At 43.2% G+C, this 21,854-nt stretch overlaps 1 protein-coding gene across 1 annotated transcript; it reads right to left on the bottom strand.

Moving 5' to 3' along the window:
* Window positions 1-8,610: 8,610 nt before the first annotated feature.
* On the bottom strand, window positions 8,611-20,879 carry LOC8053001 (putative defense protein). Its single transcript, XM_042288034.1, has 3 exons — window positions 20,690-20,879; window positions 13,266-13,479; window positions 8,611-8,857 (listed from the first exon to the last, which is right to left on the bottom strand). The coding sequence occupies exons 1-3, from the start codon at window positions 20,877-20,879 to the stop codon at window positions 8,791-8,793; spliced, it is 471 nt and encodes a 156-aa protein (XP_042143968.1). The 3' UTR covers window positions 8,611-8,790.
* Between the last annotated feature and the right edge of the window lie 975 nt (window positions 20,880-21,854).

A 21,854-nucleotide genomic window follows, 5' to 3' on the forward strand; every position in this document is an offset into this window, starting at 1 on the left:
AGGCAAATTACTAGTTCACTCAACGAGGTTGGTTTTTGCCGTGCTTCCCCAGCAGCGGCGAACGTTATCGCTTAGCGTCTTATTTATGTAATTAAATTGAGCAGCTGGCATTGTTTAAAGCTTTTAGAGCGCAGCTCTTAGGCGCCCGTTCCCGGCTTGAGCGGCGTCGGCGTCGCCGTCGGCGTAACCGCGAGTAACCCTCGTAGCCCTCACGAGGGTTACGAGGGTTATGAGAGTTACCCTCATGAGGGTCACGAGGGTTATGAGAGTTACCCTCACGAGGATCACGAGAGTTACCCTTACGAGGGTCACGAGAGTTACCCTCACGAGGGTCGCGAGGGTTACCCTCACGAGGGTCACGAGGGTTATGAGAGTTACCCTCACGAGGGTAACGAGAGTTACCCGCACGAGGGTCACGAGAGTTGCCCTCACAAGTGTTACTAGGGTTACCCAAGTCACGCGACCCCCCCGGGGTCACGTGACCTAGGGATACCACCCCGAGGTCCCGTGACCCCCCGTCGACGTCATCGCCGCTAATTACGTCATCAGTGACGTCACTGATAGCGTCACCGGCATCCGAATCGTCATCGGCATCATCACTGATGACATCATCAGTGACGTCATTGATGACGTCGCCGGCATCCGCATCGTCATCGTCATAATCACTGATGACGTCATCAGTGACGTCACTGATGACGTCACCGGCATCCGCATCGTCATCATCATCACTGATGACGTCATCAGTGACGTTACTGATGACGTTATCGGTATCCGCATCGTGATCGTCACGTGACCCGTGACTCCCAGGTCACGTGATTCCCCAATGTCACGTGACCCCCCGCCCCCCGAGGTCAAGGCATGTAGTTGGGCTAGTTGGTGGTACATAATGTTAGGAGGGAACAGCGCAAAAAAGGACGAAAGACGAGGTCGAAGAAACACACAGACAGGGCGCTGACTTACAACTGAAAGTTTATTGCTCTGAAGAAAGAGAAATAAACGCAGAAAGGAGGAAGGGGAGAGAACAAACAAATCAAACCAATAACAAGCGGCATCACCCACGCCCACGCTCCGTCACTTGACCCCCGAGGTCACTTGACCCCCCCCCCCCCCCTCCAGTACCCTTCTCTCCTCCTCCTCAAGAGCTGCGCTCTAATTCGGCGTTACAGGGAGTTGTAAACGGCTTTCATTTTTTGAGCATGCAAACAATATCGGGCACAGATTACCTTCGACGAAAGTGGTCTGTACCGAACCAAGGGTATAAACGCCATCATGGATTTCTTTACAACTGCACACAAGATGTTCAGGACTGCGTACGAAGAAGATAGAATGAAACATAGCCTCGAGCTTTTGTGGTAACTTGACGATTGATTTGCTGGTCAGATGAAGCTGCCAGCGAAATCCGGAATTGGCTCCCTCATGACGATGCTCAAGTCAGTTCGCCATCGAAGCAAGCCGGGCAAATTAATAATACAAACAAATGTAACTGGCGGTAAGTTAATAGATTGGCTTGATATAAAATCAATGACTCTAAATTGAAAACACCAAAAAAGTTTGAATTATCATTTATAATACCTGAGCAGCGAGATGGACGTCTTCAACTCTGGTCATCGAGTGACATACCCGTCTAATACGTTGGTTCAGGGCTTCGTTGGTGTTTCGTGCCACAAAGTGGAGAAAGTACAGCGTAATAAAAAGAAAGAAAAATTCAGATGAAAACTGCTGAAGGCCCACTCTCAGAAGAGTGTATGCAAATTTACTCCTGAATTTTGATTCTACGCTTCATACGAAGCGAAGCAAAATAAATAGAAAGTACTGCAATCGAAATCTTATTCAGAAGCAGCCATGTCTCCAAGCATCGTTCGTGCCGAGCCCCGCTCAATGGAAGCAGCCTAAGAGGCTGCGAGATGACGAGCGTTACGCGAAGAAGACAAGGGAAATACACTCACATAACAAAGCTTGCTCCACGCAATGGGGTTGGAATTCTTTTGAATTCGATAATGGCAAGCCAACTGCTCTTTTCCTTCCAAAGAGCGTTGTCGTTTGACGCTGAGTACAAGAAATGTTTCTATCGTTCCCTGACTTGCTTCTACACTTGAAGCCACAGCAAGCAGGTATTTAGGAGCTGCGAAATATACAACTTTAAGGCGTGATTACTTAAAAACAAACTTGCACCTTGGCGCTAAACGGCTGAGAAGAGAGAATCCGGAGTGATGCAGCAGTGTAGTTGTCCACAAAGTAATGGCTTATGACGGTGATTTGAAACAATGATAATAATAGTTACCGCACACATGTCACATGGGTTCTGCTGTCCAATAAATCCGCTGCAAATCAGGCCGTCCTCTGTTAGAGTGAGTCTGTGGTCCACAAAACATTCCATAATGAAAATGCGGTACCCTAAAAGTTTTAGTGACACTAGTCTCAATCTTGATAATACAGATATTATTAAAATAAATGTCGGAGTACCTTGACATCTTAGTGTTCAGTGACCGCGCCGCGCTCGTTATCTAACTTATGAGCGTCGTTTTTTATGATGGTAAATTTCTTCTCCTGAAAGATTTTTCTTTCGCCGATGTATGTGACTGGGAAACCGCAACATGGCACTTTATAGACATCCGCTGGCGCGGCATAATCCGTTCAAGTGTTGACATTGACCTTTGTGGCATCTGGATGATCCCTCTTGCCAGTCCGTGTGCCAACGCATTGCTTATTTCTTGTACATAGAAAACACTGATGCGCGTGGTTCGGCAGAGCTGTATGCCTGCCTGCCTGTGGCTGTATGAGTCGATGACCTTGGCCTTGGCGGCGGATAATACGATGGATGAAATTGCTCGTGTACCATTTTTCCTAAGGTCGGCAATTACGGGGTGCTCCTTCTTTTTTTGATTAGTTCCAGACGAAATTATAATCTTCATCCTTGTATAAAACGGCAGGCGAAAATATGAGCAAACCGTATTTGGTTGAAACGATTCATCACACAATGAGCTCTAGTGAATCTTGCCATTCGTCAAGGTTGAGGTTATCGGCACCTCCAGTGTTAGGCAAATCCGCAGAAAACTGCACACCCGCATGCTATCTGGAGATGGGGTCAGAGTCACCCACTAGGCGAACACTTGGATGAACTATACCATGACAACTAGATCGATTATTAAACAAAAAGAGAAGCTATAATATTACTTGCTCAGATGAAATAGCCTCACACACGCTTAAAAAAAAGCCCGTGTGTTTGCTTTCCCGCAGGACACTCGGAGAGCCAATCACCGCAACTTACGGAGGCAGATCAGGGAATCACGATGCCGAAACATATGTTTAGACGAAAAACCGTAGCCTGAGTTGTGACATTAAGCAATGCAAGCGTGACGTTTTGCATTGCCTAATGGCACAACGCAGACTGCGTTTATTGGTCTAAACATATGTTTCGGAATCGTCATTCGCTGAGCTGCCTCCGTAAGTTGCGGTGATTGGCTCTTCGAGTGTTGTGCGTGAAAGTTGACGCACAGATGTTCTTTAGAGTGTACGTCGGCAAAACGAAGATCTGCCAACACCATAACGATGCTAGCAGCCACTGAACACTGCGACGTCAAGGACCCCCAATGACCTTGAAAATATCATCAACGCCCAGCCTGACTCCTGATTCAGATTTTCTTACAATATTGTCGCATTTAATCTATGCCAAAAACAATTAATAGTCTGTTGGCACCTCGCCAACGGCAAGCGTCAAAAGTCTTCGCAATATCCCTAATACAATTGCAGAAACACTCCCAAAGAAAAAGAAAAAAAAATACACAATATTTTGCCTCAATGGCCATAGCTATAAGGTCCCTGAAGAGTCCAAGTAGGATTGGTCCCTCAGAATTGTTGCTTGATTGGACGTCTTTCTTTAAATATCGATCTTGCAAACAAGTGAAATAGATTAGAAAACTGAAGAAATAATCATGCATCTTGGTAGTTCAGACAAATATTGAAACTTCAAATATGCGTTTGGGTGCACGTCAAGACGTTTAAGTTTTTATTGCATAGCAATCAAGTGGATTTAAAAAAAAGATTAGAGGGTATAAACAAACGAATTGAATAAAATAAGATAAAGCAAACGGGCGATCTATTGGGACAAAATCATATTCATAATTCTCAGAAAATTAAAATAATCTAACAGAGAATACTGTTTTGTGTGGCGTTGTCTCGGGGTTTCGATTACAATGGACTTCACCTGTTACACTCATAAAATGGCAGCTAGGATGCCCGTTGCATAAAAGATCGGTGACGTTTCACATGCAGCTACATGCGGTCCGTCCTTTTGCCAAAGTCGGAGATCCGGACCGAGGACGTGCCCTCTCTGCTGAGCTCTCTATCCACGAACCATGACGGCAAAGCAGTGGCTTTTAAGTTCCTCCGTTCTCAGTGGCCGTCTATTCACCAGAGGTAAAGTAGCGATTGGTCAAAGGTGTTTTTATTAGTCAATCTGAAGCTCTGTCTGGTGTGAACAAGCGTGACAGCATGATGCAACGTTAAAAGCACAGCACTGCACCAAGACACGGAATAGTCAGATTTGTCGACACCCTAAGAAATCTGGAGAGTAAACTTTTCGGCAACGACTTATGTAAGTGAATTCCTGCAATCAGCGGTTGCGGCTCGGTGAATGACAAGGCAAAAATATGTTTAGACCTCACAAATATTAGTCTGAGCTTGCACACTGAGCATGGTTAAAGGTTGGGTTCAGTGTTGCCGTGCCAGAACGCTTCCTTTATTCCTGAACTTACATACAGCCCTGTTATTCACCAACGTTCCTTAATTTATTGCAGCAATTGACTCTCCTAACTGGATTACGAAAAAGTAAACGCTCAAGAATTTTTTTAATGAAGTGATCCTGCACAATATTTGAATTCTGATTTTACTGTTCTTTTAATATTTGTCTAATTGACTCTGCTAAATGCGCTTTCTACGTTCATCAAATATACTGCAATTGCAATTTGTTTCTTGCGCACACTTTGTATTCATTGACTCTTCCGTTATATCTTTTTTTGTGCTGCTGTTTTTTCTTATAACCGTAATCTCGCGGCAAGCATACACAGCTTATGCGAGCATATTATTCCTATTATAAAACGATAAGCTAAAAATATCTGCCTATTTCTGTAAACGTATAAATACTATCTATTTAAGTCCGACAATATTGATTTAATTATTTCGTAAGTTAAACATCTTCGAAACTATCGTCTTCGCGGCCAGTTGTCTTCGTAATTTATAAACAAATAATTTGCGAAGTTTTTACTAAGCAGATAGAGATGACAAAATTATAAATGTGGTACGTATAAAGCGTTCCCCTTCCTAAAAGGTTAAAATATCTGCTTTTTGTTGAATGCACCTAAAATACCTTTCATAATGGACAATAATTTTTATAAAAAGAGTAGTCACCTTAACTTTACATATTAAATAATATTGTAACAGTCCGCATTTTTTTCTCACTTCGTATATACTGTGCGTATGTGTGTGTCTTGGTTAGTATTGTCGTAGGTTTTTCGCACATAAACTCACACAAATATATAAGGACTGAGTGCATAACATTATTCCGTTAAATTACAGGGGAAACCGTTCTCTCAAACATTAGGGTGCTTCCTTTTTTATATAGCGACCCTAACAATCGTAATGCCAAAACCAACCCTATAATACAATTTGTGTTTTAAAAAATAACGTTTGCGGTACCAGACAAACTTCTTTCTTAATATCATCTAGGTATCAGTTTAAATTTTTTTTATGATGCCCGTGAGGCATTGTGCACATTTGCGCGCTAGCAATCGTAGAGCATGAAAGCTTAAGGTCACAAATTAGAACAGTCATATCACAAAAGACTGCGCCATCGCGGCAGCTATTCTTTGAAGTAGCAGATAATTAGTATGAACGCATCTTGTAGAAATTTTAAATTATATGAAGTAGCTTCTCTGATACAGTAATTTATTCTGCGCTAATTTTCCACAGAATTGTTTACAAATAAAAAAAATATTGTCGCAATCTTGGGGCTGCCGGCGTGGAGTCGCAGCTTTACAAGAAAGCCATAAGCACAGTAGATAGTTATTAGTCTGGAAAGATAGCCATTGTTTTACAAAACATATAATTAAGAACAGCAGCCACGTAACCAGGATTTCATTTAGGGAGGGGGCGCGGGAGGTGCCCCTTGCAAAATATCATAGATGGGGGAAGAAGGACAGAAATCCCAGCAAAACTGAGCATTTCTGGAGAGGGGGCGGGGGAAGGGCGGGCCCCTTGGGCCACCCTCCTGGCTACGTGCCTGAAGAATACCAAACGGACTCTGGAATGTTTGTCACACTATAGCATAGAGTTTCAAAATTACAAATGAAGCGCACAAAATACAAGGACGACAAAGTTTGTACCCTCTATAAATAAATTGTTTGTTCTGTCTCCATTCGCGTATTGGTGTGTATTGTTACTTTTAGTTTAAAATTCTTGTTAACTAGATAAAATCACCACCGTTTCCCATTGAATTACAACAAAGTATTTCAAAGGGTAGGTCTAATCATGCACCCTATATGTCAGGTATCTCCAATCGCCAGAAGTTCTATTCCATATCGAGGAATCTTTCATCGAGTCTGCTAGCCACTCGGACAATATAGAAGAGGTAAGTTTACAATTTTTGGTTCGTCTAGTTTAGTACCTTGAACAATTGACAACGTCAATTCGCAGTGCCCACGTCAGTCCAACATTTCAGCTTTCCACTTACCACTCCGTTCACCGTTGAGCTGACAGAACGATGGAGGCTACATAATCGATGGACTAGTAATATAATCATCTGTCGCAACGTACGTCATGCTCTCGCCTATACCAAGAAGCACAAAGCGGAGTCAGGCGATAAAAGAGGGACAGTTGAGTGGTTTGGCAAGCGCATAGTTCCCACTGAACTGTAATCTTAATGTACAACACAGTATACCAACCTGGTTCCACTGGGAAAACAAACAACCAAGAGCGCTGGAAGACATGAAAGAAAAAACGCTTTCTGGTTGTATTCGGATGACTAGCCACATTCAGTTATTGAATTTGAGCTTTCTTTTATATGCTTGCCTTCACGTCGACTTCAATTGGAAGGCTTTATACAAACTCCTTTAGGAGCTGTTCTAACCGGGTGCTAATACCTTGTTGGTTTGTTTCACTAGCAGATATTTTGTTAGCACCATTGTTTACGTTTGAGCATCCCCACGCGATTTACCATTAAGGAATACGGCACAAGTTGTTTCATGCTTAAAAATACACCAATTAAATTCCATATTTTGCTGAGCATAAAACAAGCCCATAAGGGTATTGTCCCAGGAGGAGAAGTTGCAGTTAATTCCCTCCGTATTCTCGAGGGGAAATATAAAGTTGCGTTACTTCTTTAAATATGACGCACTATTTTCCCAATTTATTTACTCCGTAAATTATTAGGTTTTACTGAACTTGTTCGCTAAAATTAAAAGTATATCTATCAAGGCCGGCACTATGTTATCCCCCCCCCCCCCCTTCCCCGGCCGGCTCGACATTTTAGCGTTTTCTAACGTTTAAAATAACAAAATAATTTAGTTGCTTCTTATCCTTGTTTAATAGTCTTAAAAAATAGGCAATATTCTGCGCGACAGAGAAAACAATAAAATGCATAAAAACAAATTAGTTAACAAATTTGACAATAATACCTGTCTTTTTGGATATTTGTTTTTGCAAGATTGAACATTTATCTAGTATTATTATTATTCTGAAAACAGGTTTTTAAAACACCAGAAATGCAAACAATCTTGAGACAACTAAAACGGCATCCCGCATGCAAAGATATCACAGATTAAACTAAATGACAACATATTTTCAGATCAAGTGTTTCATTTTATCCTTCATGGTATTGAAGCGGGAACTTAAAGTAGTGATGTAATAACTATGATTCCTAAGTTGATTGCGGGCGTTATATGACTGTTGTCTGCAGCTTTTAATTGTTTTCAGTAGCATGCCGGAATATTTTGCTCTATGAAATTCTAACTACGGGTTATTTTGGCAACGTACACCCACGCTCGTGCTCTTGCGGGCGTCAACCGTGCGATGTATTGGTTTATTGTGCAATAAACATAATAGTATTGTTTAATATTATGCTAATGATACAAACGTTGTGCTTTATAATTTCTATTACTCAGCTAGTACGCTCGAGTAATATGAGTGTGTTCGTCTTGTACCTATTCATTGGTCCTCCTTTGATCCGCACCACTGTCAATGTCCACATGAAAGGGGTTTTCATAAGCAGTAATGCCATTCAACCCTTTAAATATCACGGAATGACTTTCTGCTAAGAGTCAGTTAGGTTTTGCGTTTTAACTATTGACCTTAGGGGTACCTGAAAGTTTGAATGAACACCTTTCTTCTCTTGCAGCTGCATTTGTTTTACAAGCACAACAAGAAGACTACCATGATTCCTGAATGGCGCTACAAGCAAGTTCAGGAAGAAAAAAAGATGCAGGACACTTGGCAGACGAAATACTATCCCATCATCAAAAACTGGCTGGAAAAAACGGTGCCCTTGTGAAACTTCGCCCGTTTGCTAGAATAAAGCCTGTTCTTCTGGAGCGTGGAAAACAACAGACACGTGTGTTCTTAAAACACTTTTTTTTTAAAGTAGCATTTAGGCATGAAAGCACTATGTACACGTGGAAAAGTGGATCATGGGAAGAATACGTTAATCTTGGGCTGTTCGTTGCCGAGAGAGACTTGAACGACAGTTCGTTCAGGCGGAATATCGGCGATATTGATGAGCGCGCTGGACGTTCCGGTCCCTCAATAGCCCGCACTCTGGCTCAGGAGGTTGGCGTAAAATTCACTGTAGGACTTGACGACAGTCGCTCTGTAAGAACAAATCGGTAAAGGTAATTATATTTGGGCCAAGCTACAGCAGGTAGATAAATTAAGAAATACACTCTGGCGTTTTTCCATTTGCCTTTTGCTTCTCAAACGTCCCAGAGGACATATTGATATGCACATGTATTTTTTTAACATGAAATGTAGAAGGTTTATAATACGTTTTGATGGGGTTACGTGTCGAGGCTCAAAGCAAGCCCAACAAACTTGACACCTTGACCGTGCCTACTTTGCGAACGCGCTCCTGTGCATTGCAACAATTGTTCACTGCATCATGCACGTAGCAGAAGATTCCGCAGAATAGCATATTCCAGTTTGATCAACCTATTGCCATATGCACGCTAATGAAGTATAAAATATGTTCGATTCATTAGTGAGTCTGCTGTTATGACTTCTGCCGGCATATATTCACCTCAACAACCTAACATCCACTAATTAACTGTTATGCAAATTTCCGGGATTATAAGGACAGCCTTTTTCGCTATTTTTACTCATATGATCGGGTTAACAAAATATTTAGACCTCGAGAATCGTTCACCTGATGAGACGCAGTCGAACCACTACATATATTTGGTGCATCTGTTGCGGGTGATTCGGAGCAAATAAATATAAACATAAACGTATTCGCGTCAACCACTGTAGTAAAAAAAACTCCGGGCTCTCGCAAAGCAATACTCATTTACTCTTTTATTTGGTGAATCAAGATATATGTGGGCAAAGTTTAGAATAGCTTGCCGTTATATCATTAAGACGTACAGGTTTTAAACACCAAACTCATAGTTTCATCCTCCTACAACTAAAGCGTACCGTGATGTGTTCCACCCGAGACTGGGGCGGAAGAAGGAAAGCAGTTTTTATGGTGGTAGGAAAAGAAACGGTTAAAGACAGTGTCTGTAACTCAGCTAAATATTTTATTTATTCACCTAAGCGAAATATTTAATTTATTCACCTGAGCTAAAGTCGTATTTAATCACCTCTGTTAGGCAGAGCTCCTTGCAGCTTGTTAGTAGATAAAAACAAAGTTTGTGAGTTTAATTTTTTTTAATTAGTTTTTGTTTTGTTGTTGTCAAGACTCTCTAGTAGAAGACTGAGTGGAAAGTGCTGAATCGCCTTGCAATATTTGTTAGTACGAATGAGTTGGTTGCTGTTGTGTCAACTGCTTTATTTTGAAGTAATAAAAATTCACGTCAAACGCGAACATAAAATTTGTGAAGTTATCTGTCCATAACACGTGTCGAACCTGTTCAAAAATACCAATCCTTTGCCAAACAACGGATAGACGCCGGACTGACACATTTGTCTTTTTGCGTCGTAATGAAAAAGCCTGTAAAATTTCTGTAATCATTCGTTGACTTTGACGCACTAAAGTTGCCATTTTTCTTAAATAAGTGGTTACAATCGTGCTTGTCACAATGTACTGCCAAGTTGCCTCCACTGTAAAAATTGGTAAATTCTGACACCCCCTCTCACATAAAATACAGCCCTAAACTTAAGTTTGACGTACAAGGCAGTAACGTTGAACCGACGGGAGTGGCTTGAGAGTCGAATTGAACAAATTATTCAAATAGCTCATGCACCTGTGACTGACTGCAAAAAAGTAATCGCGGTCTATTGTCCTGCTGCAAAACATCAGTCTTTTTTATTCTGTACTCTTTGATACGTAGTACTTTACATGTTTAAAATTACATCGCACCGTTATCAAGCCCCAGGTAAAAGTTCGGCCGTCAGTTTGATGTCAGTGCGCTGGACATCGAAGTAAAGTTTTGGGATGCATTATATGTGAAAAAGAGATTAAGGGTGCGAAAAAGGGGGTAAGGCTACACCCCTTTTTTAGAGTGGGATAACGATGATCTGATCAATAGAGCATGTTTTCTTAACCTCCTATTAACACATGCGCCGGATTGCCTATGTATACTTTCCCGCAGAACAGTCTAATGCTTTAATTTACGGTTACAACACACGGCACGTACATTACACTGTGTTTCTCTTTTTTCACATAAAAATGTGCTAGCTCTCCCACTGACAACTTTGGCGCATAGACGCCCCAACTTCGAAGGCGCCAAGGAGACCGCTAAAAAAACCATGATGTTGCGGTTCTTTTTTTTTTCTTTTTGAGGTTGTGCGAAACGCTATTTACGTACTCATGGCATGCACGTGTTGTTGGGAGTCTTTGAATGTCGAAAGTTTGTTTTATTCTATACCTCAGCAAAAAATATTTGTCGGGAAAAAAATGGCATTGAGGCATACGGGGAGGGGCAGTTTCGTTGTGTGAGCGTAGAAACCTTTTGTTATCTGTTGTGTTTTACCTCAATTCCACGTGCCTAGCAGCAAGAAGTGTGTATTGGGTCAAGCGTTCATCCTGTGTTGAGCGACATTTTTCTTTACAGCTGTGACCGAGACATTGATGGCAATCTTGGAAGTGACGTGATCACAGTGTTTAAATACGTTGCTACCTTTTGACATCCGTAGTCCCGCAAAAATGAGTATGTTCAAAGTAGAGCGAGTTTTATTAAAATCAGGTTGGAAGGGTTCAAACTGCATGCTGGCGGGTTGACCTTTACGAGAGACGACCCAGTATATCGACGGTTACAGCTTTTAGAGAATAAACTTCAATTTTCGGATGGGCATGCGTGCTGGAGTTGCAACCTTAGGATCCAGAAAAGCATACTTCCTTTTGGCTCCAGTTACTCAAAACTGATAAAGTGGGTATCGTGGTGGGGTGACTGCGGGAGAGGTTGGTTAAGTGATGCTGACACCGTCTGTTCACTAGTATAGTTAATCAAGCGACAAGGCTCACTGGCGGAGGCTATCCAGATGACTTACTGGCAGGACTGGCGGAAAGCCAGTTAAAAAGCTTCGAGACAATATAAGGCTGAGCGGTTATCTTTTATGTATAAATAACGTATAGCACAGCCTCAAAAAAATAGAACACAACGTCACAGTGTGCCAGTGGTTTTCTCGGCGCTTTCGGTGTGGGTGTGTGTGTGTGTGGGGGGGGGGGGGGGGGGGGGGGGCTGTATGCGCTAAAGTTGACAGCAAGCAGATTTTATCTAAAAAAAAAATACAGGATAATGTATGTGCCGTGTGCCGTCGGTGGAGTTTACAAAATTAAACTGTCTGTGGGAAAGTGTATATAGAGCAAGATGGCATATGAGTTAACTTGAGGTTCAGAGAACATGCTCTATCGATCAGATCATTGCCATTGCGGAACATGGCAGTATACTGTGAACGGTGTGATTGCAACCCCATAGTTGATAAAACCAACATTTTATGGCGCAACGGTCAACAGCTGTCTAGAAAAAAGTTAGGGGCTTTCTTATTTACAAAGCACAAGGACAGAGGCGTCAGTACGGCGTCGATCGCGTTGTTTGATAAAGAGCTTGCATTCTTGATCAGATTTGACACTTGTCCGGGACAGAGAATTTCATGTATTTTATGGTTTGTTTTTCACGTTAATTTCTGCTTCTTCAAAATATATCAGTTAAGATTGGGCGCTCCGTATGGGGGTACTTTATCTTCTCGTCCTTTTCTGTCACTGTTTTTTCTTCACCGCTAACTGTTTAGAACAAGTCAGGGGGGGGGGGGGGGGGGGAGTTCTGTGTGAACCTTGCAGGTTTGAGAGCCACGTTTAGAAATATTGTGTATCCTAATATTGTGAACTCATCTGATAGAATCAATGCAGTTCACAAGTGCTGTCCAACCTAAAATAAAAAATATATTGCGCATCGTAGTTTTTGTGTGTGCGTGTTGGCGTAGGTTCTGTGCGTGTCTTTGAGAAACAGAATGTTCTGCGGTGTGGATTTGTGTATATGAGGTGGTGATTAACTAAAATATTCAGCTCACTTAAAGACATCCCTGTTTTTTTGTTTTTTTTTTTCTTTTTTCCCACTGTCAAATCTTTTCCCCTCCTGTCCCAGTTCTTGGTTAAATAGGTCATGACAAACTTCCACCAGCTCGCCTGCGCACTGACTGTACTGACTAAAACTTGTAATAACTATTGCGTGTAACGCGTGAATAATATATTTTTCTTGGTGTGACACCGAGTATAAAATCTTCCAGATTTTCTTTCCAGACTTAACCGCTTGAGTTCTGCTTTGAGATAGTTGTTGGGTCAAATATGTATTGTTAAATAATAAAAAAGCAAAGTCTAATTGTACGAAGGGGAATACACGCTTAACGCGTCTACTACGTGAACTTCGCACCAGACTCCCTGTAGTCTGGTTTTAACACGTCATCACGTTCGCTTGATTATCAACGAATATTACGGGGTTTAGCCCACGCTCTTTATGGGTCGAGGCTTTACAGAGCAGATTGTCAATAACTATGTCACCTGCCTCCTTCAAAATTTATGCTCGCGGACAGTTTCGGTGTTCGGGCTAAACATTGGCGCGTACCTAAACATGACCGGACCGGACGTGCCGTGCGGCGCCTTCCAGTTGAGCGTGGCCGCCTTCTTGTTTCTGCTGTTCTCGTGCGTGATGGACGAGCACTGGGGCACCAGTTGCACCCCGGGACCGCCCAGAAACTCCCCGATCACCTCCCGGGTTTGTGGGTTGAAGCCCTGGACCAGGAAGCCCTTGAAGGACGGGCCGCTCGTCGTGATTGTCACTGCAAGAGAAGAGGAACAGTAGAAAATTGGCAGCGACCTTTACTCCTAAGAATCTTCGAATGCTGCGAATGCACGTAACTAAAGAGCGAACGTTTACATTTGTTTAGAAGACATTGAACGTCACGTGAGTTTATGGTGTCAAGTCCCGGGGTCATGTGACACCAGAACGTCACGTGACAAAGGGGTGTCTCGAGACGTCACGGTGCATTCTAAAAATCTAGTGCTTCTACTTTCACGCAAAGCACACTGGAGAGAAACAATTGTTGCAATCTGTGGAGAAACTCGGCGAACATTGAGGCTGTAAATATGTTTAGACTAGGGTGCTTCAATGTCTTTCTGTTTAGGGTGATGCCACCCCCTGTAAAGCCCGATGCCGACAGCACGCGCCCACGGGTAAAATACAAAGAAATTGACGAAAACAAAATGTCGCCACAGCACAGTCAGCGTCACAAACGCGTGCACACACTCTGAAGAAAAAAGCGTGCACAAACGCGCTTCTTAAGAAAAAAAGAAAAATCGAATTGTGGGACAAAATGGACAGATGTCTCTATTTTAAGGAAAGCGCTCATGAAGGCACCCTAGTTTCGACCTAAAAAAAACAAAAAACAGACAGCGCTGTTGAACGTCGCACGTGGTGAAACGTCATGCTCAGTTCCACGGCGCAAAGTGTAAATTTAGATTTTCATTCTTGTCATTGGCCGAATTCGAATCGTAGATTACAAAGACTGTCTCTCACTAGTGCTTTGCAGGGAAGTAGACGCATTAGGTTTTTTTTTTTTTTTTTGTGTTGCGTGGCGTGACGTAATATAGGGCTTACGCGAATGCACAGACGCACGAATGAAAATGTCCTTGGAGAAAGAATTTCCGTTACAAATACTTTCATGCTTTAGAATCAACACAGTAGTTTTGAACAACAAAATACCTCTCAGTATTGCAACCATAGAGCAGGTCATGCGATACTCGACGTCAAGGGCGTTTTTCGCGACGTTGGGGATACAAACGCCACGAGCGGTTGTCTCGGGAAAATGCTTTCCTAGTGCAAGCGTTTCTCCAAAGTGTTATTATCGGTGACAGTGATTGTTGGGGATAACAGTTATCGAAGAGCGTAAGATCACGCAGAGTGCACATGGTGCTTAGATTAATTATATTAACTTTGAACAGCATGCATTGTGTTCCACACTTTTCTTAAAACGTATATATAAATAGAGTGCTCATTATTTTTCATGTACAAAGTTTTATTCATGTTGCTGCAAAATATTAACGAGGAATGTAAATTTTACGTGTGTATTACTCAGTTACATTTCAAGGAAGGAGTGCAACTCGGAACAGGTATACTTAGCCTTAAACAATGGGCCACTGTGATGGTTCAAATACCATGGGTATGTGAAATTGTTAGGCGGGTGATAATTTTATTTCTTCTGTGCGTGATTTGAAATGCCGCGCGCTGGCAGGTCTACAAAGAATATCAACCAATATTTACCGTTTCGAAAATCGTTCAACAAAGATAGTCAATAACGTTTCAGCAGATGGTCAATGCTATCTAAATACAATAAACGCTAATTCTTTGATTAGCGTGTAACAATGAGAAAAATTAAGAATGTGGATAGAGGGAGAAATAAAAATAAATAAGGTTGTCCAAAGTTCCTATTCACTTTTTTTTTTAAAGAGCGAAAAAAAAATGACGTGGAAAAACCAACATGTATTTATAGTAAACGTTAGGAGACCTATTCTGGGGTCTACACGCCTGGCACCTCATTCTGGTGGTGATATTGTGGCGCTTACCAAAGCGTAAAACAATTCATTTATTAATTTATTTATTCTGATAACCCCACAGCGACCGTGAGGTCCAGATAGCAGGAGAGGGGAAAATACAAATTGAACTTGACCCGAAGTACACTGAGTTGTGTATACATTCAAAACAGGTGCCGTACCCAAAGGTAATCAGAGTGAAATAATAATAAACAGAAACAAAAGAGGAGATACCTGGAGTAGCGTAAAGATAATGGACCCCTAGGTATATGCAATGTGTAAGCTTGTAGAAGAAACAAGTATTTAATATTTGATATTGCATGATAGAATTGAGAGTTTACATTTGTTGAGACTATATCTCTTGAGGTAGTTGATTCCAGCTGAATATAGTGCGATGAAAACGGGAATACTTCTAGATGTATATTTTGCTTCTAAGAGACCTAATTAAAGAATAATGCGAGCGTGTGATCTAAATTATGTCAGAGGATTGAAAACGTGTAACGAAATACTAACAGAATGTCATATGTACAAATGTAAGGCAGCCGATAGCATACATTCACCATGCCAGTAACACGCTTACACCTTCCCCAGTTTCTTTTTGTAGTCCCAATAAAATGAGAATAAATTGGAGGACATCGTTGTTTCCCTGAAGCACTAGACAATCCCGCGTGTGGGCGATGGTGCAATACTAAGGACTCTTATCGGAATGTACGCGCAGTCTACTTCAACTTTCCACTAAATACAAATGGCGAAATTAGCCCCTATTTTGTTTCACATGAAGTCCGACCGCAGCCAACGCACTGATCTGATGGAGACAATCAAATTGCGCAAAAAGTGCCTCGTCACGGCGCGCTCGTTTTCTTTGTCGGTTTGTTATCACCGGTTAGGTCAATCACGCCCAAATAAACGCGGTGCATCTAGTGTGCGTGAGTAATTTAGTCCCTGCACTCTAAGGGATGGCTGCGTGACTACTTACTCGCAATACACTCGAAGAGCCACTATCTGCGATCTACGCAATCAGCTCAGGGAATGGTGAGGCGGAACATCTGTTTAGAGCCTAAAACTAAGTCCGCACTGCGTCATTAGGCAATGCAAGCATGACGCTTTTCATTGCGTACTGTCACAGCGCAGACTTCATTTTTAGCTCTAAAGTCCTTATAACGTATTTTCCGCCTCATTATTCGCTGAGCTCATTCAGTAGATCGCAGAGATTGCCTCTTTGAGTGTTTTGCAAATAAGTAGACGCGCAAGCATTTGTTTTTAGAGTGTTGTAGGAGATGGATAATTGCGAAGAGCGCCGTGATGACGAACTTGTGCCGCTGTTCGATTTGCTAGATCAAATCCTGGCGTTCGGCTGGACAGAACCAACGAAGCCACAGGAGCGTGTGGAGTGGAGCTACACGCGCTTGACGCCCATGCTGTAGGCAAGAGAAACCACCCGAGCAGGGCGCCCGTCGGTTCTGAATTAACGTCTATCAACATCCAGCGATCCGGCGTTGCTACGTTCGATAGCGCTGATCAATTCGCCAATGATTTAAAATAGGTCATCCCTCTCACACACAGCGAGGCCGAATAGCCGGATGTTGATAGCCGCTAATCAGGCAACCGGCCTTCGGGCGTGGTTCCTTTCGCCTCCAGCGTAACGTACGAACGTGTGCACTCTAAAAAAAGTATGTGCGTCTACTTTCACGCACACTACTCGGAGAGCCAACCAGCGCAACTTACGGAGGCAGCACAGCGAATGACGATGCCGAAACATCTGTTTAGACCAAAAAACGCAGACTGAGTTGTGACATTAAGCAACGCAAGCGTGACGTTTTGCATTGCTCAATGTCAAAACTCAGACTGCGTTTTTTGGTCTAAACATATGTTTCGGCATCATCATTCGCTGAGCTGCCCCCGTAACTTGCGCTGGTTGGCTCTCCGACTGGTGTGCGTGAAAGAAGACGCACAGACTTTCTTTAGAGTGCGTAGCCGGAGAACGCCACTCCTGTGAAGTCATTGGCTTCTTACGCCTCTATGCATACCTATAACAAAGGGACCTTATAGTGGGCGGCTAATCAGTTCGCGAACCTCCTCGCGTGGCACGTGGTCCTGACCCAAGTGTGCGGAGTGGTTCGCCGATTGCACGAGGGTTTATGCTGAACATACCTTCAGGCTGGCCGTTTACACAGCGCATGACTCAGCACTCGGTAACTGATATCCAACCTCTCTAGCTCAGTAATTATGTAATCTAGAACTATTGAGGCGCTTCGACCCGTAGGACGCTAAATTCATAGGTTTGTTTTCCAAAGGAGATCAAACGTTTACTAATCTACAGCTTTTATGGTCTTCATTTATTTTCATGCTATTGTCGTATTCACGGTGATTTATATATATTTTTTCTTAAATCGAATTTATGAAGCTAATATTACCGACTATAATTTCAACATTTCCTTTTTCGCTGTTGATGTACACAAGCAAACCTTACACACATTCAATAATTTTCACCAATAAACATGCTAAAAACTGACACTTTGAGTGTCCATTTCAAGATTAAACTTCGAGGTAGTTTTTCCAAAAGTGTAATTTTCCACTCGTTTTGCAATAGTATGAGTGTATTGTAAACCTTTCCCAGAGGAGTGAAATGGTATTACACCTTTGAGAATCATAGCTTGCCCCACCTAAAACCATTCGAAAAAATTCTGGCTCCTCTTTTTTTACAACCACTACCAAGCATTGTTTTGCAAACGCTAATGACAATTGCCACCGAGCGGGTGCTGAGCCACTATTATTTCATTTTGTTTCATTTTATTACCTTAAGACCCTTTATGTGAGGCACTACAAAGGGGGATACATCAAATTAACCTGATCATCATAACATTAACATTAAAAAAGAATAAAAAAAAATTAAAACGCATAATTACGAAGGCATTTTTCAGAAAACTTAACAACGCTTCCTAGGGACGTTTATTTCAGTACTGCGCGGACATTTGCTTCCAAGGGCAACATTGGGCACACACCTCATAGAATGGTGTGTGCAAGTTTGTTTTACAAGTTCTCATAGAACTTGTAAAACAAACCCACCAAAAAGAATTCGAAAGCCGTGGATAACCTCAGAACATTTAGGGCAAATTCATATTGTTATGTTTAGTTTATGGAACAGTGAACAATTACGTACAAAGGAGGAAGAAGCGGGAGCAGTCAATAAAATTAAACACACTCCAACAGACATATGTGTGCCTTGTCTCAATATCTCGTATTACCTGATGGAGGAGCTACAACTTCGGCTGCAGGTCCTCCACATTAACACGCAACTCCGATCGTGCCAGCAATTAGAGCACTTCTCGCAAAGCTTTGTAACAATGCGGACCCTAATCGTTACCATCCGCCAGCAGGACCCTCCCCTGTTTCCGGACTCTGAGGGTCAGGATGCTATTAAATGACTCCGACTGTGACAGAGTGAGTGCCCACAACCGATAGGACGCCTACATCACGCATGCAAACGTCAATTTATATCTTAAAGGAGCGATGCAACAATTCTTGTACTTTGCACAAATACCGCTAAAAGCGGATCCCTAACGTTAATGACCTATGAAACACGCGTTCGTTCTTCACCCCACGCAATAGAAGTCCCAGAAAAAAATTTAAGAAAAACGAGCAGCGTTCACTCCCTCACCTCACAGCCAGAACAAGCGACCACGTGATCTGGAGCCGATTATATGCCGCCAGTGTTGATCATAGCCACGCGCTGGGGTTGGCAAAGTGCAGGGCACGCGCTGAGTTCCAGACATTGTTATGGCTCGGCTGTTGTCGTCGTTGCAGCGATTGGACACGGGTCACTACCCGAATGCTTTTCGAGCTAGCAATTATGACGAGCCCAAGTCGAGTTCCCACGCAATGCTCGGGTTCAATCTATGAACCGCATTCAAATATCGTCACTTGGGTGTACTGCGATCCTCACGTTACGTCATCAAATTTCGCAAAAGAGAGATTGAATGAAAATGATTGCTTTTGTCCTTGAAATTACACCGCAACAAAGGAGGTTCTTGGCCAGTGGCGTTACGTGTGGGTATCCTTGAGTCCCAGGTGTACCAGTAAGCTCGTGTAGAGTGAAAAACATTCCAATTGAATATCGTTACACCGGACACCGACTTGACATTACAACAACGAAAATGTCTTCGCATCGTGAGACCGCTTTCAGGATAAATTTCTGACGTGTTCGAAACCTCGGCACAAGAAAGACAACTGCTCAAGGGACGCCTCGACGACCGAGCACAAGGTCCCGAAGAAACAAAAATGACAGTACATCCATTGAAGACATACTGGCGCTCTGCACACTGGCCAACATCAATATGAGAGCGGCCGACGAAGTCAAACATATATTAGGGGCGTATCAGAGGACGGCTATAAATATATAATTGTCCGGAGTGCGATGACAATAATCTTTATTACCGAGGCATGCCATTGTCTCAATGAGATCAAGCGCGCTCGCATCCCGGCGGTAGCAGCGGTCGACACCATCATTACCCTCATGGCACCTTCAGCCCAAGTTTTCATCACCAACGGCGTCTAAACCCCCGTCCGAAACATCATTCGTGGTCAGCTGCGCCTTATGTTTCCCGATCATCCTACCGCGTTCAGCAATTCCATCGAGAACACAACCCGCCTATATTTGCGCAATGTCACAACGGAGGAGCTATCCTCAGCCACTCCACAGGCCCCTTCTATTACCATGATCTCTCGTTTTCGAGCTTATCCGATCTTGCAACCACTACCAGAACCACGTGGCTCTTACCAGCCGTCCTTTTCCAGCCCATTATACCGAATACCACAAGCCCAAATCCGGTGCCGATCAGTGGTTTCCAGTCATTCGGCGCCACGCTTGTGTTCACTGTGGTATTCGCAGCGATATAGCTCGATTTTGCAACCATCGAATTGCTGAGGATCAAGGGAATCAGGAGTACCTGTACACACCTCGCTCCGACTACCACCGCCGGCCAGCATAAACTCCATGACCCTATGAACATAGGTATACCAGCTAGACTCCCCCTGCCCGTCCTCGCTTCACTTCTTCCAGACCGTCCCCACGCCGACGAATCCCGTCGCCCTACCCACGCTCGTCCATGCCATTCAAACCACCGTATCAACCTTCCACGTGCCACTCTAGCATGGGTAGCACGTGGGTTTCACGTGTATTGAATCCATGGTGTTCTCGAAGCACACGCGTTGTGGCACCTGGTACGGGCTTTTTTTTCTCTAGCATTCCTCCCGCTGTTTCTCTCGTCACGTGTCCATGGATTATTTCTTGTTTAGGAGCATTTGAGACAAAGTATTACCATGTGCGGGAATCAATAGCCACGTTTGAACATATCGCGGGCACTTTCATCATCGTCCGTCAATGTACGAAGAGTTGCTAATAACGGCGAAAGGGACGCGGTCACACCAATAACGGCGTACGTGCAACGTATGTGGCCGTACCTGTGACGATGTCTCCCGGCGCGTAGTGTGCTTTGGACTGGACGACAGCGTAAGGCGACGTCGGGTTGGGCAGCGCGGCCGTTGTGCCGTGCCTGGGCATGAAGGAGTCACAGGCTCCGACGGGGGCGCCGTCCGGGAAGCCCCGCGTGGCCTGCACCAGCAACAGCACTCCGAGCACCGCTACCTTCATCTTGCCGCCAAGGGGTGTCGCCTGCGGGGAACGGCGGACTTTAGAGGACTGGCCACCACTTGCGTTTCTTCAGTGGTCTTTGACTACAGTGTCTCGACCAACCTACTGCTTACAAACAAGCCCCCAATCGCCCAGGACGGGAGTAGGCATTGTGCGTGCGCAGAAACCAGATTCGTCCGAAGGGACGCATCTGCACATGCGCGGTGCCGACAGCAGCGCCACCGCAGTGGCGTGACGTCAGAAAGTTCAGTTGCTTTATAGAGCCTCTGGTTCTGAGATTTCTTTTTGTTGAGTTCCATTTTAATTTTTAAATTAGGGCGCCATAGACTCTCTACATAAACTACGCTTCTGAGTGGCGTCACTTCGACCATCTTCTTGTTCAAAATTATTGATTCAAGCTACGTCGTCACGCTTTGTCTGAATATTCTGGAAACGCTTTTCTGTCCTCCAGAAATATAAGGGCGGTTCGCAGTACAAGTGCATGATGGAAGGGAACTGAGGAAAAAAGCCGCATTTGTGCAGCTTCACGACTCCTGAGCCCACACCCCAATTGGAAACAGCGGCAGGATACAAAAGAAGTGCATCACTTTGCAAACAAACAAACAAAACTGAAAAAAATACGCAGGTCAGTAAATCAATGTACAGCATTCCAATGTAGCAGATAAATTAGCTCTGCTAAACAGAAAGTTTAGTAAAAAATAAAGACAAAGTCAAATTCAAGCGTTCAAGATCTTCAAGACATTCAAGGGTTCAAGATTCAAGATATGCAGCACTACTATGTATTACTATACTCATTCACTGATTTCATTCTCAACGGATATAACTGTAACTTATAAATGAGGGCATTGAGTGGAATATTTACTTAAGTCAGTGTTATGCAATTCACACTAAAAGAAAGCTAAATCTTTGATATAATTTACTGTTGATGTTAAAGGATCAATATAATTAGTATTAAAGAAATTAAGTAGGTCTGGA

The sequence above is a fragment of the Ixodes scapularis genome, unplaced genomic scaffold (genome assembly GCF_016920785.2).
Source record: "Ixodes scapularis isolate PalLabHiFi unplaced genomic scaffold, ASM1692078v2 ptg000922l_1___fragment_2___debris__unscaffolded, whole genome shotgun sequence".
NCBI classification, from domain to species: domain Eukaryota; kingdom Metazoa; phylum Arthropoda; class Arachnida; order Ixodida; family Ixodidae; genus Ixodes; species Ixodes scapularis.